At 60.8% G+C, this 17,835-nt stretch overlaps 1 protein-coding gene across 1 annotated transcript; it reads right to left on the bottom strand.

Moving 5' to 3' along the window:
* Positions 1–9: 9 nt before the first annotated feature.
* POLRMT (RNA polymerase mitochondrial) lies at positions 10–16,989 on the bottom strand. Its single transcript, XM_032178459.2, has 21 exons — positions 16,850–16,989; positions 16,259–16,363; positions 13,007–13,635; positions 8,132–8,262; positions 7,693–7,879; positions 6,451–6,600; positions 5,850–6,014; positions 5,611–5,781; positions 5,178–5,402; positions 4,075–4,863; positions 3,314–3,436; positions 2,906–3,028; positions 2,503–2,682; positions 2,143–2,229; positions 1,925–2,038; positions 1,488–1,543; positions 1,270–1,368; positions 561–633; positions 353–438; positions 199–260; positions 10–106 (listed from the first exon to the last, which is right to left on the bottom strand). Exons 1-21 carry the CDS (start codon positions 16,935–16,937, stop codon positions 57–59), a joined length of 3,693 nt encoding a protein of 1,230 aa, XP_032034350.1. The 5' UTR covers positions 16,938–16,989; the 3' UTR covers positions 10–56.
* Positions 16,990–17,835: the final 846 nt, after the last annotated feature.

The following is a 17,835-nucleotide window of genomic DNA, read 5'->3' as shown; positions in this document are numbered from 1 at the left end:
CTCCGGGGGTGGCAAAAAGAGCTTTATTTACACACGGGCACAAGGCTCCCCGGGTGTCAGCTGAAGAAGTAGGTGGAATACTTCACCTGCTCCAGGTCGAAGGCCCCTGCGGAGGAAGAGCAGACGGCATGGGTGGCGGGAAGGCCCCGCCCTGACCCGTAGTTAGAGCCACCCTTGCGAGGCTGCCCACCCGCCTACCTGGCTTGGGCACCGCCTGCAGTGTCTGCTTCAGCTGGCTGGCCTCCAAGATCTTCCGGGGCCTGGGGTTGGAAACAGGGTGGGGTGAGGCTGAGGCCAGGTTTTTAGGGGGCGGGGGGGGGGTCCGGGTAGTTGGGGTCAGCGAGCGCCTTACTCAGAGCAGAACCGCTTGACCAGGAACTTGGACAGGTCCTGCAGAATGGGCTCGCTGTGCAGGTGGACAAACTGCTCCCGGCACACCTGGGCAGGAGTGAGGGGATCCCCAGGGGTGATCAGGCAGGCTCTGGGCACCACCCCTACCCAATGCCCTGGTGTGCGGGGCCCCACCCATGAGTGGACTGAGGCTCGGACGCTGGGGGCACCTGGTTCATGATGGAGACATCAGCTGCGTGGGTCCAGTAACAGTCGTGCACAGAGACGAAGGTCAGGCCCTTCCTGCGGCAGAGCGGAGGGCTCGGGAGGGGAGCTCACAGGGCCACCCCGTGACCAGCATCCTAGCCCTGTGCTCAGCTCCCTCCACTCGAGGTCCAGGGAAGCCCACCCTCCTCCAGGCTTCGCCCCACCCCTTGCCCAAACATCCTGGGTTTGGAGTCAGCACAGGCGGAGGAAATATTCTCAGAAGCCTCCCCACCCCACACCTGCCGCCCCCTGGGCTGCTGTGGGAGCCTCAGCTCCGAGGGTGGCTACGTTGTCCCCTCCTGCCAGGGCCACCACCACACATCCTGAGCGTTCCCAGCTCCCATGGCCGGTAGACTCTGCTGGAACGACCTCCACGTGTTGCAGATCTAACCATACATTGCGGTGCCCACCAAGAAATGCCTACCAGGAAGGGGCAGAGCCCATGCTTGGCTCTGTCAGGCCACAAGAGGGGAGCTGCCAGGACCACCTACATTTGGGGCACACAGCCTCAGGGCCTCTGCAGAGGCCCCACAGACATAGCAGATCTACTCTGCCCAGTCCCTGCCCCCAGCACTGTCCCCTGCTGGACCCAGCCTTGCCAGCTGTGCCCTGATAACCAGAACAGACGCCCGTGGGAGGCGAGCGGCACCCACGCCGTCCGGAGACGCCCACCTGTAGCAGTGCAGGGCGGTGAGCATCATGTGTGAGGAGTCCAGCGAGTGGATGAAGTTGGGCGGGAAGCCGTTCTTCTGCTTACGTGTGTTGGGCTTCCTGAGGACGGAACAGGTGCCGGTGGAGGCAGCCCAGGGACACCCCTAACTGGCTACTGTCTCCACTGTGGCTGCTCTCCCGACCCCCGGCCAGCCCCCCAGCCCGGGCCCCCCACTCACCGGCTGATGTCTCCGTTGTGGGTGTAGGTGATGCTCTGAATTCCACCTCCTAATTGCTAAAAAGGGGAAGGAGCCGGTGAGCCCCGCCCGAGGCCCAGCACGGCACTGGTACACTGGGGCGGTGGTACACTGGGATGGTACACTGGGGCGGGACGGGGTGGCACACTGAGGCAGTGGTACACTGGGACGCTGCTACACTGGGATGGTGGCACACAGGTGGGACGGGATGGCACACAGGTGGGATGGGGTGGCACACTGGGGCGGTGGTACACTGGGACGGCACACAGGTGGGACGGGATGGCACACAGGTGGGATGCGGTGGCACACTGGGGCAGTGGTACACGAACGCTGGCACACTGGGATGCTGGCACACTGGGATGGTGGCACACGGGCAGCACGGGGTGGCACACTGGGGCGGGACGGGGTGGCACACTGACCTTGACCTTGGACTCCAGGCGATACGGCTGGATGATGGGGACACCCAGGGGTGTGACCCACTCCACCACGGCGCCCGTGTGGGAGATGAGGCGGGCGCTCTCGGTCAGCCAGTGCTGTGGGACACAGGCCGTCTCAGGGCAGGGGGCTCAGGAAGGGGCTCCGGTCCACTTGCTCGGGCAGCCCTGGCCGAGCGGAGACAGGACAGGACAGGACGTACCTGGATGGCCCGGGTCCCCGAGAACATCTCCTGTAGACTCTTGAAGACCTGGCGTACGAGGTAGTGGGAGGCCTCCCACACGAACTCCTGCAGAGGGCAGGCAGCAGGTGCGGGTCCTCAGGGGCTGGCCCTAGTCCCCCCCATTTCTGAGCAACTGAGGCCCAGAGTCGGGGGGAGGGGGGTGGGGGATGGGGCCTGACGCTCACGCGGTCAGCAAAAGATGCCCAAGCCCTAACAGGCAGCCAGTGGTCTGGGGGAACGGCCAGGTCTCCTGCTGGGAGGCTGGGTCTGGGGCACACCCGTCTGAGTTTCACAAGGCAGTGAAACCAACATGTTCGCAGCGCTACAGGCCTGGCGCACCTGGGGAAAGTCGTTCAGCTCCCGGAGGCGCTTCTCAATCTGCAGGCGCCCGCCGTAGCGGGTGACCCCGTACACCACGGTCATCACCGTCTGCTTCACCACCTTGCGGGTGATGAAGCCTTCCAGCACCTGTGCCACCCGTGCGCCCCGCTGGGCGTCCTGCCTACGGAACACCTCCACCTGCACCGCGGGGGGGCGGGAGGCGCGGGTCAGTCCCTCTAGCAGCCCAGGAGCCACCAAGCACCCACGAAACCCTCGGACAACACCTGCTTGGGAAGCCCCCACCCCAGCCCCACCACATCCTCGGGACAGGCCAAGGTGAGCGCACCTGGGGCCGAGACTCAGGGCCCGCACTGCCCCCACGCCGATGCCCCCGGGCAGCAGGTAGCAGGGCACGCCCTACCTGCGCGGCCACACCGCTGTACACGTCCTGCGGCACATCCGAGGGCTCCAGGTTGACGGAGGCGGCGCCCACGCTGTCGCGGCCCAGGGCAGCATAATGCTGCAGGCCATTGCAAGAACCGTCCTGAGGGAGGGGCCGCAAATGGGAGATGGAGGCTCAGAAAGGCAGCGATGTGTGGGACCCTAAACCACCCCCCAGGTCAAGCCGTTCCTAGGGCCGTGCACCCCCCAGCCAAGTGCACCGGAGCTCCCGCATGCTCCCGGGAGAGACCAGGAGCCATGGCTCCTGCACCCTCTAGGGCCACCTCCAAAGAACACCACGAGCGAAGATGAAATCTCACACCCTCAAGTCGAGCCCCAGGCCCAGTGCACATGGCATGGCCTCGGGGGCCCGACCCAGCTGGCTCACCTGATGGACGGGGAGGTGGGAGACATAGGCAGCAGGGTCGGAGGCGCGCACAGCCTTCGCCACCTCCATACAGCAGGCCAACGTCTGCCAGGGTTCCTCTGCGCCCATCCACCACTTTCGGCCCTGCGGGGACAGTGGGTGGAGGGGGCGGGGCAGTGAGTACCGGGCGGAATCCCTGAGCTCGCTGGGGGGCTGTGTTGCGGGGAGGTGGGAAATGGGGAGGTGGGAAATGGGGAGGAGACGCACACGCGTGACGGTGAACACAGGATCCATGTGGGCGAGAGACGGGGCAGTGGCTGGATGAATCCTCCATAGCCACGGATGGAGAGTGGGGGCTGCAGGTGGACCGGGCTCAGACAAGTGTGTCCGGAGGCGCCGGGGGAGAGGGGAGGAGGGAGAGCGGCGGGCGGGGGACTTGAGGACGCCTGGGGAGGAGGGAGCGCAGGGGACGCGGGGGCCCTGGGGGAGGGGAGAGGCAGGACGGGCGGCGGACGCGGGGGCGCCGGGGTAGGAGGGCGGGTGGGGGACGTGGGGGCGCCGGGTAGGGAGGGGAGGAGAATGGGCAGGGGGCGCGGGGCCGTGGGGGGAGGACGGGCGGGGACCTTGGGGGCGCCAGGAGAGGGCGGAGCGTGGGTAAAGCGGGGGCGCCAGGGGAAGGGGGGAGGAGGACAGGCAGGGGGCACGGGGGCGGGCGGGGGTGCCGGAGGAGGGTGGGGGATGCAGGAAGGCGGGACACGGGGGCGCCGAGGCCCCGCCCCTACCGTCAAGGGTCGGTCCGCGGAGTCCAGGATGTCGTCCATCACCTCCTCCGCAAAGGCCAGGCGCTTCTGCAGCGGCTCCCGCTTCTTGAACCCCGTGAGATTGACCAGGTGGATCTTGAGCCAGTCTAGGCCGTGCGGGCCGAGCGGGCGGCCCTGGGCGAACTCCAGCAGGGCCCGCGCCACGTCGCTGCCCAGGTGGTTGAAGTGCGGCGGGCAGGGGTAGGTGCGGCCACGGAAGTCCATGTTGTGCGGCAGCCAGAAGACGCAGTCCCGCAGGTGCTGCGCCAGCGAGAGGCGGTACAGCGCTTCCACCCGCAGGCTGTGCATGTCGCGGGCCACCTTCTGGCAGTGCGCCACCTCACGGCGCAGCTCGGCCTTGCGGGCGGGCGCGGCGCTGTGCGGCAGGTGGACCTCGGGCGGCTGGGGCGCCTCGGAGGGCGGGGCCGGCACGCCTAGCTGGGGGCAGCCCTTGGCCTGGAAGAGCTGCAGCACCAGGTCCAGCACCGGCCCGTTGACGCGCCAGGCGCAGTTGCCCAGTTGGGTGAGGGCGTCCAGCGCGCCATGCAGCGCGGTGGGCGGGCAGGTTTCCAGCAGCTCCTGGTGCTGCGTGGCGCCTTCCACCGTGCGCATAAGTTTGGTGGGGCTGAGCAGGAAGGCACCAGAGTGCGGCGAGGTCCAGGGCAGCGGGGGGCAAAGCATGGGCACATCCACCGCCTCGAAGGTCAGAGTGGGCTCCGCGGCCTTCTCCAGCAGCTGCACGTAGGCCGGGTGCGGCTTCAGGATGCCGATCTGGGGTGCGACAGGCAGATGGGTCAGGGCCCCGGTGCTGGGGCCTTCCTGCACCCACCCCTTAAACTTGGGTGAGACGGGCCGGCTCCCCGACCAACAAGAAACCAGTGTGGCCTCCCACGAACAGAAGCCACCTCCAGAAACGGCCGGACAGCTGCGTGGACACCCATGGTGCGTCCTGAGTCCTGGGAGGTACCGACGGCTGCGCTGAGATCAAGACTCCGCCCAGAGGCGCCAACCCCATGGGGTCCCTGGTCCCCCCGGTCCCCCCAGCGGGATGCCCCCCAGCTCAGGAGGGCACTGCTGCCTGGCACCTGCTGGACGTTGCGGAAGGAATACACGTGGTAGAGCACGGGGACAAGCCGGGAGGAGCGACGCAGCTTGTCCAGGCTGCTCGGCATCTGCGTAGCCTGCACGAGCATCTCCGCCAGCAGCTTGCCGAGCTCCATCTGCACTGGCAGGGGCCAGGGCTGCTCCCGCAGGGCCTCGGGCGCCCCCAGCGCCTCCCAGTACTGCCGCGGCAGGCAGGGCTTGGGCACCTGTGGGACAGGGCGGTCAGGGGGCTGGGCACCGGGGCCTCTGAGCCAGATGCCCCACGGCCCGTGCCTGACCCCCAGTGGGGCATCTGTCAGCCCAAGCATACAGAGGAACAGGCTGAGGCTTGGGGGCAAACCCGGCTGCCCCAGGGAGGGAGAGCGCCCACCCGCCACTGGCCCCAGCCAGGAAGAGAGCAGGTGCGAGCCTCACCGTGGTGTCGGAGGCCAGCAGGCACAGGTACTTCCTGTAATGGTTCTGCAGCGCCTGCACCTGGCCACTGAGCCGCTGCCTCTGCACCACGTGCCGGCTGAAAGTGCGCGCACTCAGCTCCCGGGCCAGGGTGGTGAAGGACTCACCCTGGGCGGGCAGCGCCTGCAGGACCTGCGGAAGGAGGCCGTGAGTGCCTGCCTGCCCCGCCCGGGGACCCGGCCGCGCGGAGGAAGACGCACCTGCAGGAGCATCCGCACCACCTCGCGTTCGTCCAGCAGGCACAGGAAGGGGTACAGTGAGAACCGGCCCTCGTGCGCCTCGCGCTCCAGGCGGTTCTTGGTCTCCTTCAGCGCCCGGCACAGTGCTTTCTCCCATTGGTCTCGCAGGGTCTTCAGGGTCTTCCGCTGCGGGGATGAACGGGCCCGGTGAGCCCCGTGGCAGCTGGCGGGACCCAGGCTCACAGGACGCGGATCACCGCAGCTCCCTGCAGAGACCTCACGGCCCTCAAGGTCCCTGCTGTGTGTTCCGGATAGCTCCTCACCCCGGCCTGCCCTCTGCCGGCTTCGGTGTGACTGACGCAGCCAAGAGCACAAGCCCAGCCGCAGCGTGCGCAGAAGCACAGGCCAAAACCCAACCTCGGGACCCCACAAGTTTTTCCTGAGCGACAGCCAGGCTGAGATCCTAGGCCCTGCATGCCCAGACCAAGGCATGAGCAATTCAACCGCATACACGGAGCTCAGCCCCTGCAGCAGACACGGGAGCCCGGCTCAGCCCCTGCGGCAGACACGGGAGCCCGGCTCAGCCCCTGCGGCGGACAGGGGACCCCGGCTCAGCACCTACCGCGTGCGTGACCTCCTTGCTTGGCAATGTGGGCTTCTCCACAGACACCACGCACACCTTGCTGGCCAGCTCCACGCGGAGCTGCTTCTCAAAGAGACACTGCAGGTCCTTCAGGGGCAGGTGCAGCTTCGGGTAGGACACAGGCCCATCCTGCAGGGATGGGGGTAGTGAGGCCGGGGGCTTGGCCAGAGGGAGACCTGCCCTCCCCTCCCAGGACCCCAAGACGTCATGGGTGCAGGCATTTCTGCGTCTCCTGCAAGTTGCTGGCTGCCATCGCTGATGCGGGGAAAAGCGGGCTGTGGGTAAAGTCAGTGCCAGCGGCGCAAACCAAAGGCCTCGGCCTCTCCTGGCCTCGGCCCCTCTAGATGGGACACGGCACCGTGGAGGTGGAGGGGGGGGCGGGGGCGGGGGCGGTGGTGCTGGGAGCTGGCAGAGCCCAGGGAGACCATTCACTGCGCCCCCAGATGTTTGCTGTTTTCTTCTCAAACTTGGAACTGTGTGAATGTGACCCATCCAGAAATAGATGAATTAAAAATAACAACTAAAGCCTAGCACTTTGAGAATCAAAGACGCACGTCCACACAAAAGCTTGTACACAAGCGTTCACAGCCGCATGACTCATAGTAGTCGATAAGTAGAAACAGCCCAACATCCACCAATGGACGAACAGACGGGCACGCCGCGGCCATCCACGCACCGGAGCATGACTCAGTCCTGACCCCGGCCGCCTCACGGATGCACCGTGAGGACGTCACGCTCAGTGGGAGATGCCAAACACAAAAGGTCACGCAGTGTGCGGTCCCATTTCTATGGAATGTCCAGAGCAGACTCATCCACAGAGGGGGAGGGGATGGGGAGTGACGGGTGATGGGGACGAGGCTTCCTTTTGGGGTGATAGAACATTCTAGAATTAGACAACTGTGACTATACTAAAATCGCTGAATTACACCTTTAAGAGGGTTTTATGGCAGGTGAATTACACCTCAGTAAAAGACGAGCCCACTGCGTGCTCCTGGCAGCCCCACTCAAATGCGCTGCTCTCCTGTCACCCACCCTATCTCTGCAGCGCCCGACCACCTCGTCCCCCGGGAGCCGACACCCTCAGGGCCAAGACCCTCCCAGCCCAGGTGAGCCCTGGGCACCGGGGAGGCCCATTGGTCTGGTCTGAGCTGAGGCTCCAGGGACCCCCAGAGGGCAGCTATGAGGACTGAAGTCTGTCTGCCAGGCCCCACGTGGGCTCACCTTGGCATACACGTCCCTGAGCAGCTTGGAGGTGTTGACCGGGGGCGGCAGCTGCGGCGGGAGGCTGAAGGTGGGCTTCACCTTGTGCACGGCCTTCAGAACAGTGGCGCGATCCTCCTCGGACAGGGGCACGGTGGTGAAGAGTGCCTGCAGCTTCAGCCCCTCTTGGCTCATCTGTTCCAGACACCTGTGGGGCAGGAGGCCTGCTCTAGGGTCGGGCCAGCCCCATGCTGGGCTTCCACGGGCCCCGGGGGAACCTCGTGACCACCTCCTGCTAGCCTGCAGGTCTCAGTGCGGCTCTCAGGCCCTCTGGGGGTCGCCAGCCCCCAGTCCAGGCACTGTCCCAGATCTTAAAACCCTGGCAGGGACATGGTGGGGGGTAGGGGGTAGGGGGTGGGGGGTGGGGGGTGACGGGTGGGGCCCTCCCGACACCATCTACCTCTCGATGGTCCCGGCATCCTGGTCCTGCCTCCCCATGCATTGGAGGGCGGCCGCATAGGACAGCAGGTCCGGGGTCAGGCCGGCATCCTTCACCATGAATAACACGTACACCAGCTCCTTGAAGGCACCCTGGGAGACCAAGCCAGGGTGAAGGTCTGGGGGGATGGCCCAACCTCCGCATCCTCCCTGCTCCCTGGAGACCCCTCCTCTGTAGCCACCAGCTCAGCAGGGGACAGGGTCACCAGGCAGGAGCGGCCAGCTGGGCAGACCCACGCGTCCCTGAGGTTCTGACACACAGGCTCTGCCTGCAGAGGCGGCCGCATGGCCCGCCAGGTGGCGCTGTGGGAGGTTCACGTTCCTCTGGGAGGCGGCTTGTTAAACCTCCAGGTTTGTCAATTGCATGGATCTTTTCAAAGGACTGACTTGGCTTGACTGTTCTGTGCTGTTTCTGCCTTCCGTTTCATCGATTTCTGTTTTAATTTTTGTAACTTCCTTTCATCTACTTGCTTTAGGTTTAGTGACAGCTTCTTCTAGTTTCCTAAGGTGAAAGGTGATGTATTTGGTCTGAGATGTTTCACTTTTTTTTTCCCCCAAGATGGAGTCTTGCTCTGTTGCCCAGGCTGGAGTGCAGTGGCACGATCTCGGCTCACTGCAACCTCTGCCTCCCGGGTTCCAGCAATTCTCCTGCCTTGGCCTCCTGAGTAGCTGGGATTACAGAGACACGCCACCACACCAGCTAATTTTTTTGCATTTTCAGTAGATACGGGGTTTCACCATGCTGGCCAGGCTGGTCTTGAACTCCTGACATCGTGATCTGCCAGCCTCAGCCTCCCAAAGTGCTGGGATGACAGGCGTGCGCCACCGCGCCCGGCCATCACCTTTCTGAATATAGGCATTTTGTGACTATAAATTACCCTGCAAGCACTGTTTTAGCTGCATCCCAGAACTTCTGACAGGTGGTGTTTTCATTTTCATTATCTCCAAGTGTTTTCAAACTTCATAGTTTACTTCTTCTTTGGAAATTTTATTATTTTTTTAGACGGAGTCTCGCTCTGTCACCCAGGCTGGAGTGCAGTGACGTAATCTCGGCTCACTGCCAACCTCCGCCTCCCGGGTTCAACCGATTCTCCTGCCTCAGCCTCCTGAGTAGCTGGGATTACAGGCACACGCCACCACACCCGGCTTAATTATTTTGTATTTTTAGTAGAGATGGGGTTTGGCCCTGTTGGCCAGGCTGGTCTCCAACTCCTGACCTCAGGGAATCCACCCGCCTCGGCCTCCCAAAGTGCTAGGATTACAGGCGTGAGCCACCGGGCATGGCCCAATTCTTTTTCTTTCTTGGTAGAGAGGGGTGTCTCGCTCTGTTGCCCAGTCTGCTCTCAAACTCCTGGGCTCAAGCAATCCTCCTGCCTCGACCTCCCAAAGCACTGGGATTACAGGTATGAGCCACCACACCCAGGCATGTATGGCTTAAATATCCCCTGCAATTTCTTTTTTTTTCCATCTAATTTTTGGCTACGCACAGTGGCTCATGCCTGTAATCCCAGCACTTTGGGAGGCCAAGACAAGTGGATCAAGAGGTCAGGAGTTTAAGACCAGCCTGGCCAACATAGTGAAACCCCGTCTCTACTAAAGATACAAAAAAAAAAAAAAAAAATTAGCTGGGCGTGGTGGCACATTTCTGTAATCCCAGCTACTTGGGAGCCTGAGGCAGGAGAATCACTTGAATGCAGAAGGCGGAAGTTGCGGTGAGCTGGGATCTCACCACTGCACTCCAGCCCGGGCGACAGCAACTTTGCTATCGACACAGACTTGGAGACTCTGTCTTAAAATATACATATATACATAAAATTATATATATATATATATATAATTTTTTTCTTGTATTCGTTTTTCCTGAGATCCCTGTTCTGAGCAATTTCTCCTTTGACCCAGTGGCCGCTTAAGAGTGGCCTGTAACTATAACAGACTATTCCAAAGGGAAAAACATTCCTTTACATCCTCCCACCCCATAGTAGCTCAACACATGCTGTGACATGAGATGGCCACACACCAGAGACATGAGTATTGGGGCATTTTTTTTTTTTTTTTTTTTTGAGACGGAGTCTTGCTCTGTTGCCCAGGCTGGAGTGCAGTGGCGCAATCTGGGCTCACTGCAAGCTCCGCCTCCCGGGTTCTTGCCATCCTCCTGCCTCAGCCTCCCGAGTAGCTGGGAGTGCAGGCACCCGCCACCACACCCGGCTTTTTTTTGTTTGTTTGTTTTTGAGATGGAGTCTCGCTTTGTCACCCAGGCTGGAGTGCAGTGGCACGATCTCGGCTCACTGCAAGCTCCGCCTCCCGACACCCGGCTAATTTTTTGTGTATTTTTAGTAGAGACGGGGTTTCACCGTGTTAGCCAGACTGGTCTCAAACTCTTGACCTCAGGTAATCCGCCCGCCTCAGCCTCCCAAAGTGCTGGGATCACAGGTGTGAGCCACTGCACCCGGCCAGTTTTGGGGCAGTTTCTAAACGACCTCTGTATGGTAGACCTCGCTGACCACACACAGTCCTTAAATTGAAATACTCAGTTCTTCGCTTTCACCAGCTTCAAGTGTTCAGTAGCCACACACAGCTGTTGGCAGATGCAGAAAATTCCCAACTTCATAGAAAGTTCTACTCGATGGCGCTGGTTAGAATATGTGGCCAGGCACGATCGCTCACGCCTGTAATCCTAGCACTTTGGGAGGCTGAGGCGGGCGGATTACCTGAGGTCAGGAGTTTGAGACCAGCCTGGCCAACATGGCAAAAGCCCGTCTCTACTAAAAAAAACAAAAATTGGCCGGGCGTGGTGGTGAGTCCCTGTAATCCCAGCCACTCAGGAGGCTGAGGCAGGCAGAATTCTTCAACCCGGGAGGTGGAGGCAGCAGTGACCTGAGATCATGACACTGCACCCTAGCCTGGGCAACAGAGAGAGAATCTATCTCAAAAAAAAAAAAAAAAAAGATAAAAGCAATGCCTTAGCCTGGCTAACATGGTGAAACCCCACCTCTACTAAAAATAAAAATTAAAACAATCATCCAGGGGTGGTGGCGCACGCCCGTAATCCCAGCTACTCAGGAGGCTGCGATCAACATCGAGCGACATCCAGGACTGCTGGCCACCCCCGAACGCGGGGAGAGGCAGGACGGGTCCCTGCCAGAGCCTCTGGTGAGACCTCGGGTCTGCAGACATCTTGATTTCAGACGTCGGGGCTCTAGTGCTGAGAGTGCGTTTCTGCTGTGCAAGCGGCCAGGTCTGTGACACTTCGTTAGGGGCCGATCACAAAAGCGCCCTGTGACAGTGTGGGCTCTCTGCTGAGGGAATTCAGGGGGCTTGTGACCATGGAGGGGAAAATACACGACCCTCATCCTCAGTCTCCTTGGAGTCTGGCGCCCCTGCAGCAAGGAAGAACCAGGCAGCAAGCTGCCTCCACCTCGTGGTAAGGGCGCTGCAGACTTCACTGCAAGAGGGGCTCCACCTGCTCCTGCATTTCGCTGTCTGATGCATTAATAAAGAAGCACATCAAGTTCTCTACCACGAATTGGTCTTAATGTTGTGATAACTGTATTTTAACATAATAGTATCCCATGTTTACCCAAATATTAAGACAAGCTTTTACTGCTGTGTCTCAAATTAGGGCTGAAGGATCATGGGGGGGGAGAAAGCTGGGAACGTTTGCTCCCTTGAAAGGGTTTGTAACCACCACCCTCCAAAACAACCAAGGGGTCCGAGGAGAAACTTTGGCCGGATGTGGTGGCTCACGCCTGTAGTCCCAGCTCCTTGGGAGGCTGAGGTGGGCAGATCATGAGGTCAGGAGTTTGAGACCAGCCTGGCCAACACGGTGAAACCCCCGTCTCTACTAAAAATATAAAAATTAGTCAGGCGTGGTGGCGAGCACCTGTAATTCCAGCTACTTGAGGCAGGAGAATCGCTTGAACCTGGGAGGTGGAGGCGGCCGTGCGCCGAGATCGCATGACTGCACTCCAGCCTGGTGACAGAGGCAGACTATGCCCCAAAAAACAAATAAACAAACAAACAAAAAGAAAACGGCAGCCAGGCGCGGTGGCTCACACTTGTAATCCCAGCACTTTGGGAGGCCGAGGCGGGCGGATCACGAGGTCAGGAGATCGAGACCACGGTGAAACCCCGTCTCTACTAAAAATACAAAAAAATCAGCCGGGCGTGGTGACAGGCGCCTGTAGTCCCAGCAACTCGAAGAGGCTGAGGCAGGAGAATGGCGTGAACCCGGGAGGGGGAGCTTGCAGTGAGCCGAGATCGCGCCACTGCACTGCAGCCTGAGTGAGAGCGCGAGACACCGTCTCAAAAAAAAAAAGAAAAGAAAAGAAAACGGCAAGGGAAATTGGAAAATACTCCAGATGAACCACAAAGAAGATGGGTGGGATGCAGCTAAAGCTGTACTCAGAGGGACAGTGATGCCAGCAAACGCCCACATTTCACACAGAAGGATCTCAGCACAGCAGCCCCACCCTCCACCTCAGGAAACCAGAAAAAAGAGCGAAGTCAACCCCAACAGCAAAGCCTCATCCTGACAAGCGCTCTGCAGGCTGCCCCGCGACGAGGCCAAAAGCACCCCTTGCCCAGATGGGTTCACGAGCCCTGAGAAAGACCGGAAGGAAATGCTCAAGGCATTAGCAGAATTTCTCCCTACTTTTTTGGTCATTTTCAACATTTGAGAGTCACATGTGATTTGTACTTGAAAAGCCTAAAAGAATTATTAAAATAGAAAACAAAGGACTTGAACTTGGGGGCTGAGAGAGAAAAGTCCAGTCTAAACGAGGGCAAGTTCCCGTCTCCAACGACCAGGGCAGGAGGCCCGGCTCCTGGCTGCACTCACCTGCCGCGCCCAGCCAAGCATCACGGTGTTGTACATGTCCAGCGTGAGCAGCTTCTGCTTCTGCCGGTGGCCATGGTGGGTGACCAGCAAGTGGTGCGCGAGGGGCAGGTGGTCGGTGAGCAGGCAGCACTTGAAGAAGGCCAGGAGTCTCTGCTGCTGACTTGAGAGCTGGGCCTGCGTGCGCTGCGCCGACGGGGCCTGCTCCACATTGGGGCTCGGCTTCGGAGGGGCCTCCTGCAGCACCTGGGCCAGCTGCTCCTCCCAGGGGCTCTTGGGGGCCTGGTGCGTGCAGTGCTCCAGGCACCCGGCCAGGTGCTTGCTCAGGAGCTGGGGCTCCACCCGCAGGCGCTTGGTCAGCACCTTGAACTCCCCCCTCTGGACTGGCATCTGCAGCTTGGCCTCCAACCGCTGCATGCGCATCTGCTGGGTCCACTTATCCTTCTCCAGTCTCTTTGCCCAGCGGCCACAGGGCACCGGGGTGGCATCCTTGGCCCCCGTCTGGACCTTCCTGGGTGGCTGGAGGCCACCATCTCCACTGCCACATTCTGGGAGCCGCGCCACATCCACCCTGTTCACCACCACCTCCGACACGCTCTCAGCCTGCAGCTGCCGTACCCGCGCCTGGAGCACTGTGAGAGGCAGAGGGCAAGGACGTGAGAGGGACCCCCCCATCCAAGCACCCATCTCTCTGGACCCCGAGCCAGGCCAGGAGGTGCAGGTGGCTGAGCTCGCCGGGACCCAAGGCGTGAATTCCTCGTATCTGCCAACAACGTTGTAAAGTCTGCCCCCTCCCTTCCGGACACACGCACCCCACCACCTTCTCCGCACCTCCCCATCCGAGCCTCACAAAACTCAGCAGCCCTAACAAGCTGCCACCGAAACCTGCGGCACCGCGTCTTCCCGGTCACTGGCCGCTCGGACCCTCCAGGTGCCCAGGCCCAGAGCCCCGGGGTCTCTGACAACGCCCTCCGTCCACCTCTCAGTACCTCCTCTGGGCTTGCCTCCAGAATCTATCCAGGTGGCCCCTTGCCTCCCAGGCCTCCCCTGCCCCTGCCCCTCTCACTCACTGTCTAGCTCAGGGCCTCTGCACAGACCCCCGGGACCCTGAACCGCTCGCTCCCTGGCTCAACCGTGGCCTGCAAGTTCGCACCCCGCCTCAGCAAGACCCCTCAGCTGGTGGAGCTGCCACACACACACTCCTAGGCTCCCAGCGTCTATGCTGGTGGATGCCGAGTCAGTAAACGCTGAGCCACTAGCTCACAGGGAAAAGGCAGCTGCTGCTCGTGCTGCCTCAGGCTGCATTTTTGCGAACCAATCAATGCCTAAGTGTTCTGTATCTGTTTAAAGAAGTCTTATTGGAAATCTACTGTTGGCCGGGCATGGCGGCTCACGCCTGTAATCCCAGCACTTTGGGAGGCTGAGGCAGGAAGATCACCTGAGGTCAGGAGTTCGAGACCAGCCTGGCCAACATGGTGAAACCCCGTCTCTACTAGAAATCCAAAAAATTAGCTGGGCATGATGGCATGTGTCTATAGTACCAGCTACTTGGGAGGCTGAGGCAGGAGAATTGCTTGAGCCTGAGAGGCAGAGGTTGCAGTGACTCAAGATAGTGCCATTGCACTCCAGCCTGGGCAACAGAGCAAGATTCCATCTAAAAAAAAAGACTGTTGAAATAGGCCGGGTATAGGGCGGCGCACCTGTGGTCCCAGCTACTCCGGTGGCTGACGTGAGAGAATCACCTAAGCCTAGGAGTTCCTGGCTGCTGTGAGCCGTGATCAGCCACCGTGCTGCAGCCTGAGAGACAGAGCAGGACCCTGTCTCAAAAACAAACAAACAAACAAACAAAAAACGAGGGGGGGGCCCAGGTGTCCAGATATGGTGGCTCACGCCTGTAATCCCAGCACTTTGGGAGGCCGAGGTAGGCGAGTCATGAAGTCAGGAGATCAAAACCAGCCTGGCCAACACAGTGAAACCCCATCTCTACTAAAAATACAAAAAATTAACCGGGCACGGTGGTGTGCACCTGTGGTTCCAGCTACTCGGGAGGTTGAGGCAGGAGAATTGCTGGAACTTGGGAGGCAGAGGCTGCAGTGAGCTAAGATCGCACCACTGCACTCCAGCCTGGCAACAGATTGAGACATCTCAAGAAAAAAAAAATTGCTGAAATAAAAAGACAAGCGTGATGCCTGCCTTCAGAGTGCTCTGAAACTCAGGAGACACTTTGAGGATTAACAGTTGAGAGCTTTGTTTTGTTTTGTTTTTGAGATGGAGTTTCCCTCTTGTTGCCCAGGCTAGAGTGCAATGGCATGATCTTGGCTCACCACAACCTCCACCTCCCGGGTTCAAACGATTCTCCTGCCTCAGTCTCCCCGGGTTCAAGCGATTTTCCTGCCTCAGCCTCCCAAGTAGCTGGCACTGCAGGCGTTCACCACCACACCCAGCTAATTTTTGTATTTTTAGTAGAGACGGGATTTCGCCATGTTGGCCAGGCTAGTCTTGAACTCATGACCTCTTGATCCGCCCGCCTAGGCCTCCCAAAGTGCTGGGATAACAGGCATGAGCCACCGCACCAGGCCTCGAACTCCTGACCTCTTGATCCGCCCATCTCGGCCACCCAAAAGTGCTGGGATTACAGGCGTGAGCCACCGCACCTGGCCAGGTTTTTTTTTCCCTTTATAAAGGCTCTGCCGTCTCTCCCTTCCGGGCTGGCTGATGGACGCAGACAGGATGTGGGGCAGGAGCACCGGTGGGAAGCAAGCACAGGGAAGCTCCCACCTCCCTCCCACACCACCAGCCAGGCCAGGCCGAGGACCTGCCACCATCGGAGCCTGGGCTGTCCCTCCCAAGTTTCGAAGTCACCCAGTCTCCATTAGGCGCCTACCGCCCAGAGCCAAGCCAGGACAGCTGAGTCAGTTCAGGGTTCACGCCCTGGCTCTGCACATGTGGCCTGGGGGGGGGGGGGGGGGTCTCTCCAGAATAATCTTGGGCCTCACCTGTGTCCCTGGAGAGTGGGAGCACCTGGTAGGGTTCTGGGGAGGGGGAATTACGAGCGCTCCAGGAAGACGCCTGCTCGGCAATGACGGGGCCCATGAGCGGCGCAAGAGACGTTCCAGCAACGCCGTCTGGGCGGGTCCTGGGACCCGAGAGATGGAGACCGCCCTCAACCTGTCTCAGAATCTGAGCCTTCGCCTTTTCTCCCCGCAGCAGGGAGCGGACCCTCCTCTCCCGCGCCGCCGTGGGGGTCGCGCTCACCCTCCAGCAGCTCCACGTGGCCCCAATCCTTCCTGCGGTCTTGGTCTCGCTCCTGGGGGCTGGCGGACGAGCTCCTCCTGGGGCCGCAGACGCCACCGAGGGTCCCTGCGGGAAAGACGAGGGCGGCTGAGGGGGTCCGGGCGTGTGGGCGGGGGCCTCCATAAAGGCAGAAGCCGCAGGGGCGAAGGGCAAAGGAGCCCTAAACGCAGCGGAAACTCTCTGGGCACGGGCTTAAGCTGGAAAAAAACTAAGACAGCGAAGGTGGAAGGGGCCCCGCCACGGCGAACACGGGCGGGGAACCGCGGAGAGGGTTCCTCGCATTCGAGGTGCAGCAGGTCAAAGGTTAAGAGCCCTAAACACCACACCTGGGGTCAGGAGGCTCCATAAGAAACCACGAGTCAAAGGTCAGACTGCACTGAGGAGCCTCAGTCGGAAGAGCGGGCAAGGGCGAGTGGAAAGCGGGGCCGGGTCTGCGCGCTCTGCACGCCCAGGTGCAAAGGGGCAAAGGTCATAGCGCCAAAGGCCCCGGCCGCGCGAAGAGGAGCCCGCGGCGTGGCCCCCAGGCTGCTTGGCCCTCTCCCTTCGTGTTACCTTCTTTGGCGGGGAGCCCCGGGCGGCCGCAGGGCCGCAGGACCCGTTTGAGCCCCGCCGCGCCGCGGCCCCAGCAAAGTGCAGACATTACGCACGCCGCTCCGGGCGCCGCCACCACCACCCCAGCGGCCCGGGCCTGCGCGTGCGCCCGCGCCGCCTGCCGGGAGTTGTAGTTTCACGGTCGACGGAGGCTGCGAAAGGAAACTCCAGCCGGAAGTGCACTGCCTGAACTACAATTCCCAGGATGCAGCGGGGCGCGGAGGCATGAAGGCATGCGCCGATGGGCGCTCTGAGTGCTTCCTCCTGCTGTTTTCAAAGGGGGGGGCGGGACAGAGCTGTTGCCGTGGCAACCGGGGGGACTCTCAGGCTGTCTTCCCGAGGACCTCAAACCCGGACATTTTTTCTGTTTTTCTTTCTTTTTTGGTTTTGTTTTGGACGCGTTGTCGCCCAGGCTGGAGTGCAGTGGCGCGATCATAGCTCAGTGCAGCTTCGAACTGCTGGGGTAAAGAGATCCTCGCCCCTCGGCTTCCCAAAGCGCTGGGATTGCAGACGCCGCCACCGTGCCCGGCTTTTTTTTTTTTTTTTTTTTTTTCAAGGAATACTCATCTAATAATGAGGACAGCATCTGCAATTTAGAGATTCCTGTCCGCAACCTTCATTGCTCCAACGACAACTTTTGGGTAAGAGCCGTTAGGATGCCGTCTTTCGTAGAGGAAGCTGAGGCTCAGAGAGGGCCACCAAGTTGCTGGAAGACACAGCACGCGCGACCTCAGGGAGGCTGCAAGGAGAGAAAGCCCCAGTCTGCGAGACTCCCAGCCTCCAGCTTCAGTTTACCCTCCAATCCCCAAGCCCTCAGGGGCGGGAGCCGAATGGAGCGGTAGGCTTGGATTCACCTGCTAAGTGGGGTGAGGTCAAGGGAATGAAATAAACCTCAGAGCCTAGAGCCTGCCCTGGTCTCCGCGTGATCCTGCCTAGGAGGAGCAGGG

The sequence above is a fragment of the Hylobates moloch genome, unplaced genomic scaffold (assembly GCF_009828535.3).
Source record: "Hylobates moloch isolate HMO894 unplaced genomic scaffold, HMol_V3 SCAFFOLD_15, whole genome shotgun sequence".
Classification (NCBI taxonomy): domain Eukaryota; kingdom Metazoa; phylum Chordata; class Mammalia; order Primates; family Hylobatidae; genus Hylobates; species Hylobates moloch.
The sequence above is the reverse complement of the archived record's forward strand: the minus strand, read 5'-3'. Positions and strand labels throughout refer to the sequence as shown.

What these genes read in the sequence shown, in the direction of transcription:
- POLRMT (XM_032178459.2), bottom strand. Translation starts at nt 16,937, where the DNA reads ATGTCTGCACTTTGCTGGGGCCGCGGCGCGGCGGGGCTCAAACGGGTC. An exon ending in CGGGGACCCGGGCCATCCAG is followed by an intron (nt 2,039 to 2,142) that starts GTACGTCCTGTC and finishes TGTGTCCCACAG; the next exon opens with CACTGGCTGACCGAGAGCGC. An exon ending in CACAACGGAGACATCAGCCG is followed by an intron (nt 1,369 to 1,487) that starts GTGAGTGGGGGG and finishes TTCCGTCCTCAG; the next exon opens with GAAGCCCAACACACGTAAGC.